Source organism: Rhineura floridana, chromosome 7 (genome assembly GCF_030035675.1).
Source record: "Rhineura floridana isolate rRhiFlo1 chromosome 7, rRhiFlo1.hap2, whole genome shotgun sequence".
In the NCBI taxonomy this organism is placed as follows: Eukaryota; Metazoa; Chordata; class Lepidosauria; order Squamata; family Rhineuridae; genus Rhineura; species Rhineura floridana.
The window spans coordinates 94429238-94448058 of record NC_084486.1 but is presented as its reverse complement, the minus strand read 5'-3'; the positions used below and the strand labels follow the sequence as shown (position 1 = coordinate 94448058).

At 40.7% G+C, this 18821-nt stretch overlaps 1 protein-coding gene across 5 annotated transcripts; it reads right to left on the bottom strand.

Moving 5' to 3' along the window:
• Nucleotides 1-433: 433 nt before the first annotated feature.
• Nucleotides 434-18731, bottom strand: TBCCD1 (TBCC domain containing 1). 5 transcript variants are annotated; one of them, XM_061636571.1, is made up of 8 exons: nt 12878-12986; nt 11430-11791; nt 10939-11043; nt 9155-9521; nt 7235-7421; nt 6617-7114; nt 2953-3110; nt 434-1972 (listed from the first exon to the last, which is right to left on the bottom strand). In XM_061636571.1, exons 1-7 carry the CDS (start codon nt 12954-12956, stop codon nt 2981-2983), a joined length of 1728 nt encoding a protein of 575 aa, XP_061492555.1. In that variant the 5' UTR covers nt 12957-12986; the 3' UTR covers nt 434-1972; nt 2953-2980. The 5 variants fall into 5 exon arrangements, with proteins under 5 accessions (XP_061492555.1, XP_061492557.1, XP_061492558.1 ...); XM_061636573.1 differs by lacking the exon at nt 12878-12986 and adding an exon at nt 17927-18061 and having other exon boundaries at nt 435-1972; nt 10939-11088; XM_061636574.1 differs by lacking the exon at nt 12878-12986 and adding an exon at nt 15109-15201 and having other exon boundaries at nt 435-1972; nt 10939-11088.
• Nucleotides 18732-18821: the final 90 nt, after the last annotated feature.

The window sequence follows — 18821 nt, the reverse complement described above, 5'->3', positions numbered from 1 at the left end:
TTGGGTTGCATGCTTTTTAATTCCTGTTTATACTTTATTGAAACCTAAGTCATACACATCTTTCTAGCACCTTAACTGTTTGTATATGCCACATTCATCATTTAACTCCACCTCATCCTTTAGTTTTTTCCAACATGAAGATGCATCCCTATATCATACAAAGCAATATGAGAAACAGCCTTCTTGCAGTGCATACAACAGGATAGGGGTGTTTGTTTCATCTGAAGTTGTTGCAGCCTACTCCAAGTCTGCAGGATATGGTACAACAGAAATCTGAACAAACATATTACTGGAAATGCTTTAACCAGAGGAGTTAATAAAACCATTGTGCAGGCATGGTATAATCAATCTTTCAGAAATCTACAATATGTGCAATATGTAGTATTTAATGAATACATTGAATGTTAAGTTAATTTTTAGTATACGAAATCAGTTCAGTAATAAAGTAAAATTCATTTGTCTGTGCTTCTCTTCAGCATGTTTGAGCTTTTAGTGTGTACTGATAGCATGATCTGACATAATCCTACAACAATTGACTTTAGAAAGGTGCACTTCAGTCCTCTTCTGTCAAAGTGAAATTAATCATCTGGGAAAGTTTTTGCTGTTTTAAAGAAATGTGACTTTGTAAATGGAAAATTTTAAGATGGCCTTTGTAGCATAACGAATCCAGAGTATTAATTAGAGTTGACATTTGTCGTATTAGACCAATTAGGTGTGCATGCTTTGAAGTCATTACAGATGAGAAGCATAACAAAGCACTTATGGATGTCTTTCTCACCACCAAAACCCCAGATCAAAACCCTACTTCCCTTGGATAATTTTCTTCCACTGCATATAAAGCTTGACAGTTTTACATAATAAAAAAACATGATTTCAGAAAGGAATAGTTTTAATTTTGTCATCCTTGTTAATATTCAAAATTTAGGCAACATCAAGAACAAAAGCCATTATCCCCCACTTTTATGCACAGGCTGACATAAAAGATGTAAAACATGAATAGAAGGAGGGAAATGCAGGTCTGTTCAGAAAAAAACCTTAAAATAAGTTTAATGCAACTTACTCCCAGGGATGTATGCATAGGATTACAGCCAAAGCAACTTTCTTAACTTTTACAATGGGCAACTGACAATATCTTGATACCTAACCACTAGCTTTTTATAATAGTTATGCCTGCAGTTTTCACAGGTGACCTGGACACATGCCATTGTATTTCCTTATCTTCCCAAATCTGAAAAACTTTTGCCTGGACTAATTCACTATTCTACCTGGGTGCCTCCTCAGAAAAAGCAAGGTAAGTCTGAATGTCTTATGAATACACAAAGTATTCTCCTACAGGGAGAGATGAATGTTTCAGGGAAGAATGATTTTTATTCTGTTATATCTGTAAAGCACATTAAGGTAGAAGGGGACTGAGCAGGATACCAATTTCTTTTAGAGAGGAAAAAGCAATGGCTCCAGGACCCTGTTTGTGACATAAAGACAATAATGAATAATTTCATCATTCAATAGAATCTGAAAAAAGAAAATGAAACAAAAGCAACTGTGCAAATTTAATTAAAGTTCATAGTTGAAGTGTGAAACAAGTATAAAAATACATCTAGTGGATTTTATACAATCAACGTTCAGTTAATAGAAGGGGGAAAGTTCATTCAGCATCCAGAACCTTGCTGCTATCTAAAGCAACTCCTTTTGGGGACACCTTTAAACATAAATTTCTCTCTCAGCCATGGATAGACGTGGTAACAACAAAGTCTTGGCTCATTTCCTAGAGAGGCTGGCTGCTTGAGAAAGAAGCAGCAAGGGAAGATATTGTGACAGCTGGAACAGAGAAGGGAAGTCCATCTCCTCTTTGACAGTAAGAAGCAAATTCAAGTTTCCAAATTCATTAACAATGCCAGAAGAGCTTTTAATCAGCTTGGCCCCAGTCTATTGCGAGGTAAACACTTTAATATGGCACAGTGCATCTCCAGAACTGTAACAAAGCAGATAAACAGACTTTATTTGTTGAAAGCACCAATCAACAATCCTATTGCTTTCTGACCACACAGCAGTAGTTTACTAGATGGCATCATATATTCCCCACCCACCCCTCTGTCACACACACAACCAATAATGTCATCATGGAAAAAATGCTCATATTCGTTCATCACTATTCAGCAATTGAAATTTATACAGATGAGAATTAAAGCATCAAAAATTCATCCAAATATTAATACTACATATATAAAGCATCATTTGTATGCTGGTACAGAATAACAAAGAGATGAAGCAACCTGACTGTTTTAGTAGCACTAAGATGGAGGGCAGTTAACTAGGAACTGAAGAGGTGGCACCACAGAGTCACTAAGACTTTGCTAAAGTAGTGTATTTTCAAAGGAGAAAGAAATAGCATGACAGAGAACAAGGAATAAGTTGTTCTAGGCATACAGAAAGGCACATCAGACACTTTGAAGATGGGATTAGAAAGAACAAGCAGGACAGCTTGTGCAGAACATTAAGAGAAATAAGGGAAACACAGAGGACCAATATAATGGATGACTCAGCACTTTAAATGAAAACAAAAGGACAAGGAGCTTGGAATGGAATGAGTTAGAAGTGGTTATGAACAGCAGGAGGGAGATGGTGCAGAGACTTAGGCTTAAGGGTGGAACAGGGGGCCACAAATGCACTCACCAGTTAAAAGCATATCTGGGGAGCACATTTGGGACACTTCCTCCAGTCCACAGTGAGCGAGGGGCAGTGATTCATCTTGGACCTCTTCCTAATCTTCAGAAGCTCCACATAATGGCAGAGATAAGCCCCTGCCCTTCTCCAGTCATGTTAAGCTTTGGAGTATATTTGAAGTTCAATAGTCACAAAGAAGAGCTTCTGCTCTTCTCCATAATGGAAATGAGCAAGGGAATGTGCCTGCCTCTTTACATTTTCAGAAGGAAGCATGATCTTTGAACTCACCTAACAACTGTGTCCTTCAAAAGCTCTCCTATCCTGCTGCCTGCTTAGAAACTGCAGCAGGAAGCACCAGACTGTCAAGTTGTTGGCGACTGCCTGTGTGGATTAGCCATTCATAGAACTTATTCTCCACCAATACCTGGAATGTCTTCCTCTGTTCCCTGAAATCCAGTAAAAAATTATAAGCATTAAGTACATGCAGCAATATACATATTCTTATCATTCCTTTCAGTGACTAATGAGACCACTTTTTCATCCGCAGTGGACATAACAGCCAACAACAAAAATATTTGCTGACGCACACACACACTGCCCAGAAGATCTGGTTAGGGTGTGCAATATTCACAGTCCCTAATTTAATTACTATTTAAGGATTTTTATCCTATCACATGGCTCAGGTCAAACACTGGGCTTGCATTAACAGTATTAAAAACATTCAAGAAGTCTTAATAACAACTAAAATAAAGCAAAACAGAACTCAATGGAAAAACATCTTCAGATAGAAGAAATTCAACCACTAATTCCAAGAGTTTTTCAATAAAAAAAGTCTCCACTACCCTTCTAAAACGTATAGCAAACCAGGCCTGTGAAACATCTTGGAGCTCCCTCCCAAAGGAGCTATGACAGGAAACAAAGAGAAGAATAAAAAGCTTTATAATCTTGTTCATCACAGAATGAGGATCACAATGGAACCCTCTTTATTCCTTTCCAACTTGGCGATGACCACCAAAAAGAACTGGAGGTTTCACAGACTTAATCATAACCCTCCAAAGAGGTAGTAGTATAAAAGAATTTTTATCCTACCGCATGGCTTAAAAAAATTAAACAGCAGGAAAGGTTAGATGCTTCCTTTTATTGCACAACTTTGAAATAATCAACTTGCCCCCACTGAAAAATATTCTTTTTACTCAATCAATCAGCCTGCACCTTCATTCTGAGGTTTTAAAGAGAGGCAGTCAAGCAATTGATCAGCATGTATTCAGAGCATGAGTTCAATTTGTTTTGTTTATAAATATGAGTTATAAAAAAATGAAATTTAGAAACTCAAAGTTCACGCTCCTTCACAATCCAAGAAATACAATCACTTCCTATATAGATTATGTACTCGCTACTCTACATAATTTGTCAAAGCAACAAGAGAAATGATCATACTTATTAGGGAGTCAGAAGGAAGAGGAAAGAGAAGTGTGAACCTGTCCAGAAAATGAGGACTGATAACAGCTATATAAGAGTCTAAGGCTGCAGTCCTATACTCATTGACTTTGCACTACATTCCACTGAACTCAATGGGGTTTACTGTTGAGTAGCATACAAAGGATTTTGCAGTAAGGTTGCAGTCGTGAGCACACTTACTAGGGTAGACATACTTCTGAGAAAATAAGCATACACCTTGCATCTCAATGCAATCCATGCTATCTGTTCCACATCAGAACTGTAGTGAAATTATGCACTGAGACTTTACTAGAATGTGTGTCAATATTAGGCTTTGACTAGGACTACCTCTTAAGTCTTCAAAGGGCTTCCCAATAGGCAGAAATACAGGCATTTTAAAATACAAGAGCAGTGCAAGAAGACAAGGCGTGAGCCCTGCAAGGAAAAACACTCAATTTGTTCTTGGAAGGAGGGGGTTGTACATGTTCAGGGTAGAGATTATTTAAAAGCTCTCCAATGAAAGCTCTCCAAGCCTGCTTTGATTGTGTATATTAATTCCTACAAACTTTTACCATTCACCCCACACATGGATGATTCTACCAACTGTAAGTAGAAACTGGATGACTTTAGTCCACTGATGGGAAATATAAACCCTACAGAATTACACAAACATTCTTCAGCTTTGCTCATGTGAAATCAAATCTTCAAGCTGCCTGACATTATATTAGAAAACTATACATTTGGGATATTTGCACAGGACAGGACAACCAACATCAGAACTCTTAAAACTTAGCCAATGGACATGCCTCACCAACCAGGTCTACTTCTAGCTCCTCTAGATAGGATAGAGGCCAAAAGATGTTGTGACATTCAGCAGATTAACAAACGATTCATAGCTGTCCTGCAGAAACCATCAAGACATACTCGAGCAACATAGATGCATAAGAACATAAGAAGAGCCTGCTGGATCAGGCCAGTGGCCCATCTAGTCCAGCATCCTGTTCTCAGTGGCCAACCAGGTGCCTGGGGGAAGCCCGCAAGCAGGACCCGAGTGCAAGGACACTCTCCCCTCCTGAGGCTTCCAGCAACTGGTTTTCAGAAGCATGCTGCCTCTGACTAGGGTGGCAGAGCACAGCCATCACGGCTAGTAGCCATTGATAGCCCCATCCTCCATGAATTTGTCTAATTTCTTTTAAAGCCATCCAAGCTGGTGGCCATTACCGCATCTTGTGGGAGCAAATTCCTTAGTTTAACTATGCGCTGAGTAAAGAAGTATTTCCTTTTGTCTGTCCTGAATCTTCCAACATTCAGCTTCTTTGAATGTCCACGAGTTCTAGTATTATGAGGGAGAACTTTTCTCTATCCACTTTCTAAATGCCATGCATAATTTTATACACTTCTATCGTGTCTCCTCTGACCCGCCTTTTCTCTAAACGAAAAAGCCCCAAATGCTGCAACCTTTCCTCATAAGGGAGTCACTCCATCCCTTTGATCATTCTGGTTGCCCTCTTCTGAACCTTTTCCAACTCTATAATATCCTTTTTGAGATGAGGCGACCAGAACTGTACACAGTATTCCAAATGCGGCCGCACCATAGATTTATACAACGGCAAGATGATATCGGCTGTTTTATTTTCAATACCTTTCCTAATTATCGCTAGCATGGAATTTGCCTTTTTCACAGCTACTGCACACTGGGTCAACATTTTCATCGTGCTGTCCACTACAACCCCGAGGTCTCTCTCCTGGTCGGTCACCGCCAGTTCAGACCCCATGAGCGTGTATGTGAAATTAAGATTTTTTGCTCCAATATGCATAATTTTACACTTGTTTATACTGAATTGCATTTGCCATTTTTCTGCCCACTCACTCGGTTTGGAGAGGTCTTTTTGGAGCTCTTCGCAATCCCTTTTTGTTTTAACAACCCTGAACAATTTAGTATCGTCAGCAAACTTGGCCACTTCACTGCTCACTCCTAATTCTAGGTCATTAATGAACAAGTTGAAAAGTACAGGTCCCAATACTGATCCTTGAGGGACTCCACTTTCTACAGCCCTCCATTGGGAGAACTGTCCGTTTATTCCTACTCTGCTTTCTGCTTCTTAACCAATTCCTTATCCACAAGAGGACCTCTCCTCTTATTCCATGACTGCTAAGCTTCCTCAGAAGTCTTTGGTGAGGTATCCTGTCAAAAGCTTTTTGAAAGTCTAAGTACACTATGTCCACTGGATCACCTCTATCTATATGCTTGTTGACACTCTCAAAGAATTCTAATAGGCTACTGAAACAGGACTTTCCCTTGCAGAAGCCATGCTGGCTCTGCTTCAGCAAGGCTTGTTCTTCTATGTGCTTAGTTAATCTAGCTTTAATAAAACTTTCTACCAGTTTTCCAGGGACAGAAGTTTTCAAAGATGTAGCATCTTTGAAAAATTAATATCCATTAACACTGTGACATATAGTTCCAATCAGCTGCAGCAAATGGTTCTTCTTTCCTGGAATAAAGTTGTTTACTTACTTCGTCAGCCCTGCCTCCTTCACAGTCTTCTGCCAGATCTGTATTCTCTGCTCTCGTTGACTCAGTGCCTTTTGGTATGCAGGTGGCAGCCCACCAGGTATTTCTGTTGTGTCTCCTTCCATTTCAAATGGAACAACAAAGGGGTAAAACTCTGATGGTGGGAGGAGTCTGAAGACATTCCGATCACAGTTCTCTTTGCATACTAACATTGGATTATCCCAATAGTTAGGCACTGTAGCCAGGCCAGTCCTGCCCATGTGGTCCTCAAGCATTGGATAATGGGTGTGGAAGGGGGCAAAGGTTATTGCTTGGTTACCCAATAAGATGAGAGGTCTAGTTGGGGTGAGAACATGCAAGGTACAACTGGTGGTTGATGACAGAGACAGACGATGGCAAACAGCAATAAGTTTGACACTGTCACAGCTGTGGAGGTGAACTACTGTCTGCACTGGGCCAAGGACAAAGGTGCTATTCCTGCACTTCTCAATGGTGACAGATCTGAAAGAGAGGAAAAAAACCAGCCAATTAAATCTAGAATAAAAGAACGCAACTATTATTATTACAACAACATAGCTTTTAAATGAGGTTGCAAAGATTGACTGGAGAAGGCTACCTCACCTCAGTGGAGAAAGCAAATAGATGAAGGATTCACAGCAGCGATGAATCTTCACGTGAGTATCTTCTAGGGTATCTGAACTTTTTGCCAATGTTTGCTTGTAAACTTGGCTCATTACCACTATACGGTGTGCTAAAGGGACCATATGAGTATTACAGGCTATCTTCGCTCGCTTGGTTGTTCCTTCAACTGCAAGAATTAAGTTAAACACTGTCTTACAAAAAGAAAAAGTAACTCTGCTTAAGCCAGAGTTCCCCACAGCATCTACCTGCTCTTCATTTCTCCTAGCAGTCTCAGAATAATTAGACTTTCATTAAGAACTATCCAGATAAACGTTACAAGTTTCATTCTGATGTGAACTTGTTACCCCATTTATTACTGAAAAAGGGGCACCAGAATGTTCCTATGCCATCCAATTATGCACCTCCATACCTTCCATATGCACCCAATATGTTGTCCTCAAAACTATAAACATTTGTGAAGGCATTCACACTTACGCTCTATCGCTATGAAGTCATAGGAAATAGTGGTTTCCTTCCACTCAGAAGGCTACAAGCTTCTATTTCAATTTAATTTAAATGCCAGTAACTTAGTCACTACAGATTTCTTACAAACATTTGTCCTTATGTCATCTTAACTCAGAAATAAGTATCTATAAGGAGATAATGACTACAATGGACTCAGACCCGTCCCAGACTATATATAACTTCAGACAAATTGTTACAATCTGTTACTAGGAGTCTGTTATGCACCCAGTGAGGACAGCAACAAATAGCCCATCTAAGCCAGAACTGTAAATGAGTTCACAAAAGTTACTAGCCTGAAAAAATGTTTACTAGCCTGCTGGGGGCTAGAAGAAGAGATATGGAGGATTCAATCCCACCTGCAGAAGCCTGCTGAATTTCAATGCTGGTCACAGAGGAGAGAGAAAAACTTGGTTCCACATCTGCTCACTCACCTGCATGGGATTCTATGCACTTGCTTACACACAATTCCTTCTCACCTATAGCCCTCTTCAGGAATTCAACTGAAACCATAAGGACTAAAAGAGGGGAGAGGACAGGAACGAGAGAAGGCCTGAGAAGACATTCAAAGTGCGTTCAGATGAACGTGTTTGGAATCCTCCACACAAATAGGGAACTCTGACAAGCAATCCTGAATGCACTTAAGAATCGCCCTTCATGGGAAGGTCTGAACTAACGCCGGTACACATGAAGATGTTGGGGACTGGGATGTTGTGTCTGCCCAGTGCTTCAAAGTGGGCTTCTAAAGACCAAGCTAGTGCTTAAATACAAGGCTGAAGTAAACAAACAAGTGCTGAGCAGTCTTGGATATAGGGCTTGAATCCTGTACAGAATACCCCACTGAACGAGGACTTGTTTCTGAGTAGATGTGTTTAGAATTGCATGTTAGCAACTTAACACTTCTAACAAGGTAGATATTTAGTAATACCGTGCCCCAAACTGCCTTGACAACGCAAGAACACACCTGTAAGTATTTTGGGATATGTATGAATGCTCCTACTCATCCACTACATAAAGCATGGGACATGGGGCTGGAAGACTTAGGCTCACTTTATCTAGAACACCTTGGAATTTGTCAGCCTTTATAAAAATGTTGTGATGTGTGAGTTTGTAGACTAAAATGCTCTAAAAATAAACATACACATTTCATACCTGAAGTAGCACACCAAATCAGGATTTTATCATGGAGTACATTTTAACTAAAACGTCTGACAATAACAACTGGGATCAGACCAGATGTGCTGGAGGTAACCTACCAAGTGGCCAGTGAGGAAAAAAGCAGCTGAAACTTCAACCTAATGAACAGATGCTGGTGGTTAAAAAAAAATACTATCTTACAGTGTAGAAAATGTTTTTGTTATTCAGCGCCAAAGGTTTGATGACCTGGAATAATTGTACCTTGCTGTGCCCATGCAAGTTTCTTCCCAGACTTGAGACAGGCTGATGTCCCAAATGGATTCCCAGTCAGACAAGCCCTCAGCCAGGTCTCAAGCTTGGGGAAGGAGAAGGCTTTGGAGATCTTTGAGAAACCACTTTTTGCATGTAATGGCTGCCAGAGTGCAAGCTCATGCAGAGGGTGGACAGTCCTGCTTTTGTTCACACATCCTTCAATAAGGAAGCCAAGAGCACGAACAGCCTCAAGCGACACCAGGCTATTGTGGGTAGAGTGCAAGGAGGCAGTGAGCTGCTCTGGGTCCAGTAACAATTCCAGAAGATCTTGGAGATGGTGCTGGACAAAGTCTTGCTGGTAGTTGTCATTCCAGTTCTTAGACCAAAACAAGAAAACCACAAAAAAGTCATCATATATAGGATGAGCTTTCACAATCAAAAACCTAGTTTGTAGAGCTCATCCACAATAGCACTACATTAAATATAGATTCCTTTTCCATTCAGTTCTTGTTCATTCACTGTCCACTGCAAATAGGTATCCAATACAAAGGGAACCCAACAGCAGCTGTTAATGTCTCTACATTCTTATGACCAAGTCACAATCAGAGAGGGATGGGATTTACCATTTTTAAAAAATGAAGACAGAAATCTAGCAATCCTAGACCACATCAGTGCTTTGCACACACATAAAATTACAAAGAAAAAGAAAATCATAGTGAGGAACAAAAGGTTTTGATACGAAGCTTCAGTAAGTGTTCATCAACAGGCAGAGCAATCCAACTCAGGGGAAGCTGGCATAAGTGGTGCCAGCACAAGAGAAGGTGGCATAAAGTTCTGCCATATCCAACTGCCGTTCAGAAGCCTCTGGGTTGGCTGAACACTGGCTCAGCTGCAAGCTGCACGCAGGGACCAGAAAGTAAAATCCTGCTCTCCCAAATACCCCTACTGGGGAGTAAGCCCTCTCCACTGACTTCTACTGTATTAATTTTCTTAGACCGACCTGTTTCCAGGCATAACTTTTGCCTGATTTGGGACCTGCAGGAGCGCTCCAAACATGAGCTGGATGTGGCCTAAGTCCCCTCCCTTGACACGCTCCCAGAACGTCCCTTTTTCTGGACTTATGCTGGCTGCAGCTGAGCTGAGCTGGCTGAACCTGAGCTGGGACGGCTGGCCTGGGTTGAGGGACTTATGCTGGCTTACACCAGCTTCGCTTACTGCAGTGCTGGCTGATTCCTGGCTTGGCCGGCTGAGCCAGGACTCAGCTGGAGATCTGCAACATCCAACTCCCTTGGCCTGGCATTAATGAGAGTTGGATTGTGCCCTTAAAATGCTGCCCTCAATAAGATAATGGAAATATCTATAGCTTCAGCACCCACTGGATGAAAATCTCTCCATAGAGTAAGTAGTACATGCTGGATGGCAATGTAACTGCAAAGTTGTCCTATGCACTAATTCAACTCAAAGAGTTTATATGGTTTACTTGAAATGCATGTACAAATATGTAAATGTAACATTTTTAATTTTTATAGAAGCTTACAAAGTACATAATGCCTTTTTATTAATGTACCCCAATGAACATTAAAAGAACTAGGACACAAATTTATTTTTTTAAAGTAAAGAAGGGAAAGTTTTGCAGAGCATAATGTAAACTTATATTGAATGAAGTCAAGAAATGCACCATATTTTTAAAGTTTCTACTTATTCCAAGAACTCTCTTTCAAGGCAAGAGGTTGGAGTCTGCTTCTACAGGAAGAAGGGGGAAAGCCCTTTGAAAGAAGAGTTCAAAGCAATACCTTAATCTGATTGGTGGATTCTCCAGTCAGACTGTAATACTTGGATCTAGGATTTGGCCACTCATCTCCAAGTAGGGATGTTCTCAGGGATACCTTGTTTAGTTGCTGAATATAAAGAAACAGCAGGAACTGTAGAGTGTCCACAGACAACTGAGCAGAGAGACCACAAAAAAAATTTCAACATTTAAGTACCACATAATTTAGCAGGGGTGCTTGTTTTATATTTTGTGGCATGTGGAGAAGCAGACAAGATAAAGACAAAGCACTGCTTAATTTCTTTTAACAACCAGAGGCAATTTTAGTGGCTTAACACCTAATCTCATATTGGCTTGTGGCCCATATATACCCATAGCGTACCTTGTAATATACAACAGAAGAAGGAAAAACTTCCTCCTGCACTGAGGGCATGAGAAGCCAGGACTAATAAGAATGCTATGAAGTACAAACACCCCTAATGTTAAAAATGAAAATGACAATATGATATTTCATGCCTTATTCTTTTGCTTCTCTGCCTCCTCCTCAGTTGCACAGCAGGATATCACCTCTGCCCACTCCAGTCGCTCCTCTGAAGTCCGATCAACAAGACTGTTGAATAATTCAAAGTATAACCAAGCCAGGTTCTTTTCTATCTGCAGCTTCCCACAAGCAATGTGTCTCCACATAGGCCAGGAAAGATATGGATAACAGCCTTCACTGGCACGTATTCGGACATACGTTGACATCTTCCGGAGATAATGCATGCTAAACTTGGAGGGAGGTGGGATTTGCAAGGCTCCCACTATAAAAGGTTCCATCTTCACCCACAGATTAACTGCAAGTCGATCCATTTTTGCCATCCACAGAACTCTCACATCTGTAGGTTCAAGAAAATGAAAATAAGTTTGTCAAACTATTCGGGGGGGAAATTACACATTTCCAAGCCTAACATTTCATCCAAGGAAGTCATTAATAGATATCAACAGTCTATTTTCTCTGTCTATTATACCTTCTTTCTTACCAATATCCTATATTTAAATATTTGTCCCCCTTTAGGATGCACACTTTAACGTGGTGAGGGGGTTTGAGTGTGAAGAACCTGACAGCAATGCCATCAGGAGTCTAGACCAAGAGGCTACACTCCTAGCAGGGGCACCCAAGGCAGAATGGTCAAAGCTGAAACACCAGACTAAGATGCATCCAAACTCAGAGAAAGGCAATGGTAATCCACCTCTGAATACCTCTTACCATGAAAACCCTATGAACAGAGTATCCAAAATGCAACACGAGATAGTGCTGGAAGGTGAGACCCCCAGGTCAGAAGGCACTCACCGAGCTACTGGGGAAGAACAAAGGACAAGGACAAGTAGTGCTGTGACTAATGACGCAGCTGGATCAAAGCTGAAAGGAACCCCAAAGGCTGATGCGCACAGATGTGAAAGGAGAGTCCGGAGTTGTACGACACACACAACAGGAACACGGAATGTGAGAAGCATGAACCAGGGAAAGTTAGAAATAGTCAAGAAAGAAATGGAACATTACAATACTTGGTGTGAGCAAACTAAAATGGACGGGACTGGGACATTTTCAATCAGGCAACTACAAAATATTTCATGCAGGAAATGAGAAATTAAAAAGAAATGGGGTTGCTTTAATAGATAGAAGTGGTGTAGCAAAAGCAATTAGGAGCTACAACGCAAGGTCTGAATGAGTGATATCAGTGAGATTAAACGGGAAATCTATTAACATAACCATCATCCAAGTCTATGCTCCAACCGCAAATGCAGAAGAGGAGGACTTGGAAAGATTTTATGCAGAAGTACAGGAAGAAATTGATAACACACCAAAACAAGATATGATGGTAATCATGGGGGACTGGAATGCAAAAGTAGGGAACAGAGAAGAACTAGGAATTGTGGGGAAAAGGGGATTAGGAGACAAACAAAGCAGGAGAAAGACTTACTGAATTCTCTGAAGCCAATTATTTGTTTCTTGCAAACACATTTTTTGAGCAACAAAAAGACGACTGTACATGTGGACATCACCAAATGCTCAATATAGGAATCAAATTGATTATATAATTGGAAGCAGAAGATGCAGAAGTCCCGAACTTTCTGCAAAAACAAAACCAGGAGCAGACTGCAGTACAGATCATGAACTGGTCGTATCGAAAGTTAGAGTAAAGCTAAAGAAGAACGACAAAGCAATCATAATACCAAAATACAATCTAAATAACATCCCAGAAAAATATAAAGATCAAATAAGGAACAGGTTTGAAGCTTTCAACTTAGCTGACAGAGAACCAGAAGAACTATGCAAAAAGATAATACCTCTAGTTAAAAAGAGATAAAGACCTCAATGGATGACTGACAAAACTCTTAAAATGGTTAAAGAGAGAAGGAAAGGAAAAGCAAGAGGAGAAATACGGTCAGACCCTAAATGCAACAATACAGTGACTAGTAGAACTATTACAATAGTTATTGTATAGAAATAGAAGAGGACAACAAAAAGGGTAGAAACAAGAGCTCTATTCCAAAAGACTTGAAACGTTCAATATATATCCCAATTCCAAATAAAGGGGATCCCAGGGAATGCAGTAATTATCGAACTATTGCCTTAATATCCCATGCAAGTAAAGTAACACTAACAATTCTACAACAAAGGCTCTTACCATATATGGAGCAAGAAATGCCAGACGTCCAAGATGGATTTAGAAAGGGAAGAGGCACCAGAGATCATATTGCAAACATACACTGGATAATGGAACGGAGCAAGGAATTTCAGAAGAAAATCACCCTGTGTAGATTACAGCAAAGCCTTTGATTGTGTAGATCATGAAAAACTATGGAATGCTTTAAAAGAAATGGGGGTGTCACCGCATCTGATTGTCCTGATGCACAACCTATACTCTGGACACGAGGCTACTGTAAGGACAGAATATGGAGAAACCGATTGCTTCCCAACAGGAAAGGGTGTGAGACGGGTTTATTTTATCACCCTATTTGTTTAATCTATACGCAGAACATATCATACGGAAAGCAGAATTGGACCAAGATGAAGGAGGTGTGAAAATTGGAGGGAGAAATATCAATAATTTAAGATATGCAGATGATACCATACTAGCAGAAACCAGTAATGATTTGAAATGAATGCTGATGAAAGTTAAAGAGGAAAGCACAAAAGCAGGACTACAGCTGAATGTCAATAAATAATGACAACAGAAGATTTATGTAACTTTAAAGTTGACAACGAGGACATTGAACTTGTCAAGGATTATCAATACGTCGGCACAGTCATTAACCAAAATGGAGACAACAGTCAAGAAATCAGAAGGCGGCAAGGACTAGGGATGGCAGCTGTGAGAGAACTCGAATAGGTCCTAAAATGCAAAGATGTATCACTGAACACTAAAATCAGGATCATTCAGACCATGGTATTCCCAATCTCTATGTATGGCTGTTAAAGTTGGACAGTGAAAAGCAGATAAGAGAAAAATCAACTCATTTGAAATGTGGTGTTGGAGGAGAGCTTTGCTCATACCATGCGCTGTGGAAAAAACAAATAATTGGGTATTAGAACAAATTAAACCAGAACTATCACTAGAAGCTAAAATGACGAAACTGAGGTTATCATACTTTGGACACATAATGAGAAGACATCATTCACTAGAAAAGACAATAATGTTGGGAAAAACAGAAGGGAGTTGAAAAAGAGGAATGTCAAACAAGAGATGGATTGATTCCATAAAGGAAGCCACAGAGCTGAACTTACAAGATCTGAACAGGGTGGTTCATGGCAGATGCTCTTGTGGGGTCACTGATTCATAGAGTTGCCATAACTCAAAATCGACTTGAAGGCACATAACAACAAAAAATATTTGTAGTACCAAGATATATACATACATTCATTCTATATAGGAGGAAAATTAATATTTGGAAACTTCCAAATATGTTTGGTGGGTCCTGCCAGCCACTAGATCCTATATAGCCATGGTTTATTTATCATTTATTAGTTATTTTTTCCAAATTGAAAACTCATAGCAACTTACCACATTAAAAACAGGTATCAAAATACAAATAAAAACATACTAAAATAGTCAGACTACATAAAAACAAAATCCAACTCCTCCGCACCTGATTAAAAACAAACGGAAAATCAAACTCCCAAGGCCTGAATGAATAAAAATGTTTTTACCTGGTGCCTAAGGACAGACGGTGATGGCACCAGCCATGCCTCCTTGGGGAGAGCATTCCACAAATAGAGAGCCACCACTGAGAAGGCCTATTCTTGTGTTGCCCTCTTCCACACCTCCCACACAGAGAAGGGCCTCATATTATGAACACATGTGGGGACAGGTGCTATAATACTCTCTCATACTGCTTCTCTGAAGGCTTATTGATTCCATTGATTCACAACCTAGAGGTAGGTGGCCATCTCTGCCCACTAGTTAAAGTTTATCTGTTAAAGAGTGTGGCCCAGGCCATTTAGGAAAGATTTCCAGTTCAGCAGAACTTCACGGTCCTGGCCTATACATTATTCCCACTCCACCTTTCCGGTGCACAGATCTATTGGAGTAGCCAGACTTCTATGGCTTAGATACGGTTTGAGGCAGCGATCCTCAACTGGAACAGGGTAGATATTGGCTTTGTCTTCTGTTTTTAAACACTATGGAAAGCAAAGATGCCACAATAAGGGTGTGCTATAATAAATTCATTAGTCTTTAAGACTCTTTGTTGTTTTTGCTGCAACAGAGTAGCATAGCTACTCCATTAGAAATGGCTTTAGACAGATTTTAAACTACTTTTTTTCTTTTTTGCATGTGCTGTGTTATTTTGATGCCTTTTAAAAATCCATTTTCTTTTTAACATTAACACTATGCTTGAGTTTAGCCTCTTAAGTAAACCCACATTAATTGCTTCTGCATACCCCTCTGATTTTTAGAAACACTTCCTCAAAATTATCAGAGATTTTAAGGCAGCCTCAATTGCCTGGATCCACTGCATTAGTGGAAATAATAACTAGCAAGATTTCATGCATTTTTTTAACAATTCAAGGAAACAGTTGAGGGTGTAAAGGGAGGACAGTTGGGAAATAAGCACCTCTCACACATACCCATTTCCACAGCCAAACCTTTTCAATTCCTTGCAGCTTCATTTGAGGGACATGAGTCTGGAAGCCATCAGATCCTCTTACGGACATAAGGAAGACTCATACTGAGTATTGTATTTCAATTTCCAATGGCCCTGGGAGCTCCTACATTTCTTGCAGTAACCAAGTCTGACCAGCCACCTGTTACCATTTCTTGCTTCTGCACTCTACTACTAATGACTGGTTGGCTTTTCTTACAAGCTTACTCCTCCTCAGACTTCCCCCGCAGCTCTTGGTTCCAAGAAAATAACTACTGTTAAGGAAGGTGGTGAAACAGGGTCTTTCCATTATAGCACCTGATATCCAACTCACTTTTCAGAGGGGTTCATCTTGTACAATCTTTATTTTCGGTGCCTGGTGAAAATCTTATTTGCCAATATTGGATTGTTAAGTATTTTCCTAGCATTTATGCTTTCTTCATTGTATTTTTATCATTTTACTTAACATACTACTCCTGGAGCCATGGTTGAAGTGTTTTAATCCCCCTCTAGGATGCACACCTTAATGTGGTGAGGGGGTTTGCAAACTAGGTATTGTGGGGAGATGGGGCTTAGGACATAGAAATGAAGCAGGAGAGAGACTTATTGAATTCTGTGAAATCAATAATTTGTTTCTTGCAAGCACATTTTTTGAGCTACTGAAAAGACGACTATACACGTGGACATCACCAAATGGTCAATATAGGAATCAAATTGATTATATAATTGGTAACAAAAGATGGAGAAGGTCCATACTTTCTGCAAAAACAAGACCAGGAGCAGACTGCGGTACAGATCATGAACTGGTCGTATGGAAAATCAGAGTAAAATTAAAGAGGAACAACAAAACAATCATAATGCCAAAATACAATTTAAATATCCTAGAAGACTATAAAGATCAAATAAGAAACAGATTTGAGATTGTTGTTGTTTGTTGTTATGTGCCTTCAAGTCAGTTACGACTTATGGCAACCCTATGAATCTCTGACCTCGAAGAGCATCTGTCATGAACCACCCTGTTCAGATCTTATAAACTGAGATTAGGGTCACCATAAATCGTAATCGACTTGAAGGCATATAACAACAACAACCAGCATATGCATACATACTTAGGCTGCAATCCAATACATACTTATGTGGGTGTAAGTTCCATAGATCCCAATGGAGCTTACTTCTGAGTAGACATGTATTGGAACGCAGCCTTAGTTGCTGTTCAACAAAGGGTACCAGGATTAAAAAGCTCTTTGTATCTTAGTTCAGGAGAAAGCAATGAAGTGAATAAATTAGTGTGGTTCAGAACAGGCTTATCCTGTGGGCTAGATTTGAAGTCCCCCAGGGCCCAAACTGGCCTCCAGCTGATTCCCTAGCAGAGGGAGAGAGGTTTCCTCACCATATCCCACTGTTCCCTCAGAAACAAGAAACATTTATCAATCTGACAAGCAATGGAAGGCCCCCAAAGAAAGTCCTGTACCTCGATGACTACTTAATGACTGGTGCAAAGGGGCAGGGCTGCAAGTTTCTATCCTCCACGTGTATTTGGAGGTTTTCGACGGGAGAAGTGAATGAAAGGGTGATCACACGGGTCACTTTTTCCCCCCTGGACTGAAGCTTTCTATACACGGGCAAAAATTTTCCCACACACATATGGAATTTGGAAACTCTGCGCCTATGGCCTTTTCACCTGCCAAACATCTGTTGAAGGCTCAGAGATAGGAGGAGGAGGACCCCAGGACGGTACCAAGTTCTGAAGGGGTGTGTGGGCGTAGTGGGGAAGATAAAAAGCATCAAGCGTTTTCCGGCGAAGGAGATGGGGACGGTCCCTCAGACCATCTCCGGTTGGCTCACCCTCAGGGTGAGGAAGGAAACATCCACCCGCCTCCGGTTACCTGCGCGCCTCAACCGGCGCCTTTCCCGACTCAGCTCTGGCAGCGGAGATACTTTCGAACACCCTCAGCCTCCGCTCACCCCCGTGCCTGCGCACAGACCGAAGTCTAGCTGGAAGGTGCCCGTCGCTGATAGACACACTCACCCAAGGAAGAACCCTTCAAAAAAGATGCTCGGTTAGAGCGGCCGGACCGCTTTTAAACATCTGGGAAGCCGCGGCTACCGGCTCCTTCTTCTTCTCCTAGCTTTTGGCACTTCCGCTAAATCTTTTATTCCTGTTCAAATGACAGAGAGGCAGCGGCGATGTAATTGCGCCCCCTGTGGAGCGGAGGAATCGTTATTGTGTAATTCTTCTATTTCACTGCCATGTGACCCCACTGTTTTAATCTCTCTCCTCCTCACCAGTGTGAGTGAATCCGCCAACTGAGGGTAACACGTTAAGTATCAGATAATGAACTTTATAGTACACAACTTATGGCATACATTTTTGTGAGTCTTTTAGGCATCACAAAACTGTTGTTTGGCCAACCCCCAAAAAGAAACAGGAAAGAACACAAATTTGTGGAATCACTGTTCTGCTTCATATTGGTGTTTGAAGGAAAAACGGAAGTGGGATGTGTGTAACGTTTTGATTGCCATTCGTTTCGATAATTCTCTCAAGATTGGTAGATCTCTAAAAAAACCCTACCATTTGCTGCGAACCCACCGTTAGGAGTCGCAGACATAGACTAATAAAAAAGATTTATTTAAATTTACGAGAGAGGAGGGGAGGAAGGCGTTCCTTCTAAGCGCGCCATACGACAGTTATACGTTCTTGCCCGCTTTAGAAGGCAACTGCCTGTGACGTCATCACAGCGCCCCATAATACGGTTGGACAAAGGCTACAACGATGCGCTT

Coding starts and splice junctions, on each gene's coding strand:
- TBCCD1 (XM_061636569.1), bottom strand. CDS start 12,956: ATGTCCACATGTACAGTCGTCTTTTTGTTGCTCAAAAAATGTGTTTGC. Junction 7,115..7,234: donor TATTTGCTTTCTCCACTGAG/GTGAGGTAGCCT, acceptor CCTCTCTTTCAG/ATCTGTCACCATTGAGAAGT. Junction 3,111..6,616: donor AAGGAGGCAGGGCTGACGAA/GTAAGTAAACAA, acceptor ACTGGATTTCAG/GGAACAGAGGAAGACATTCC.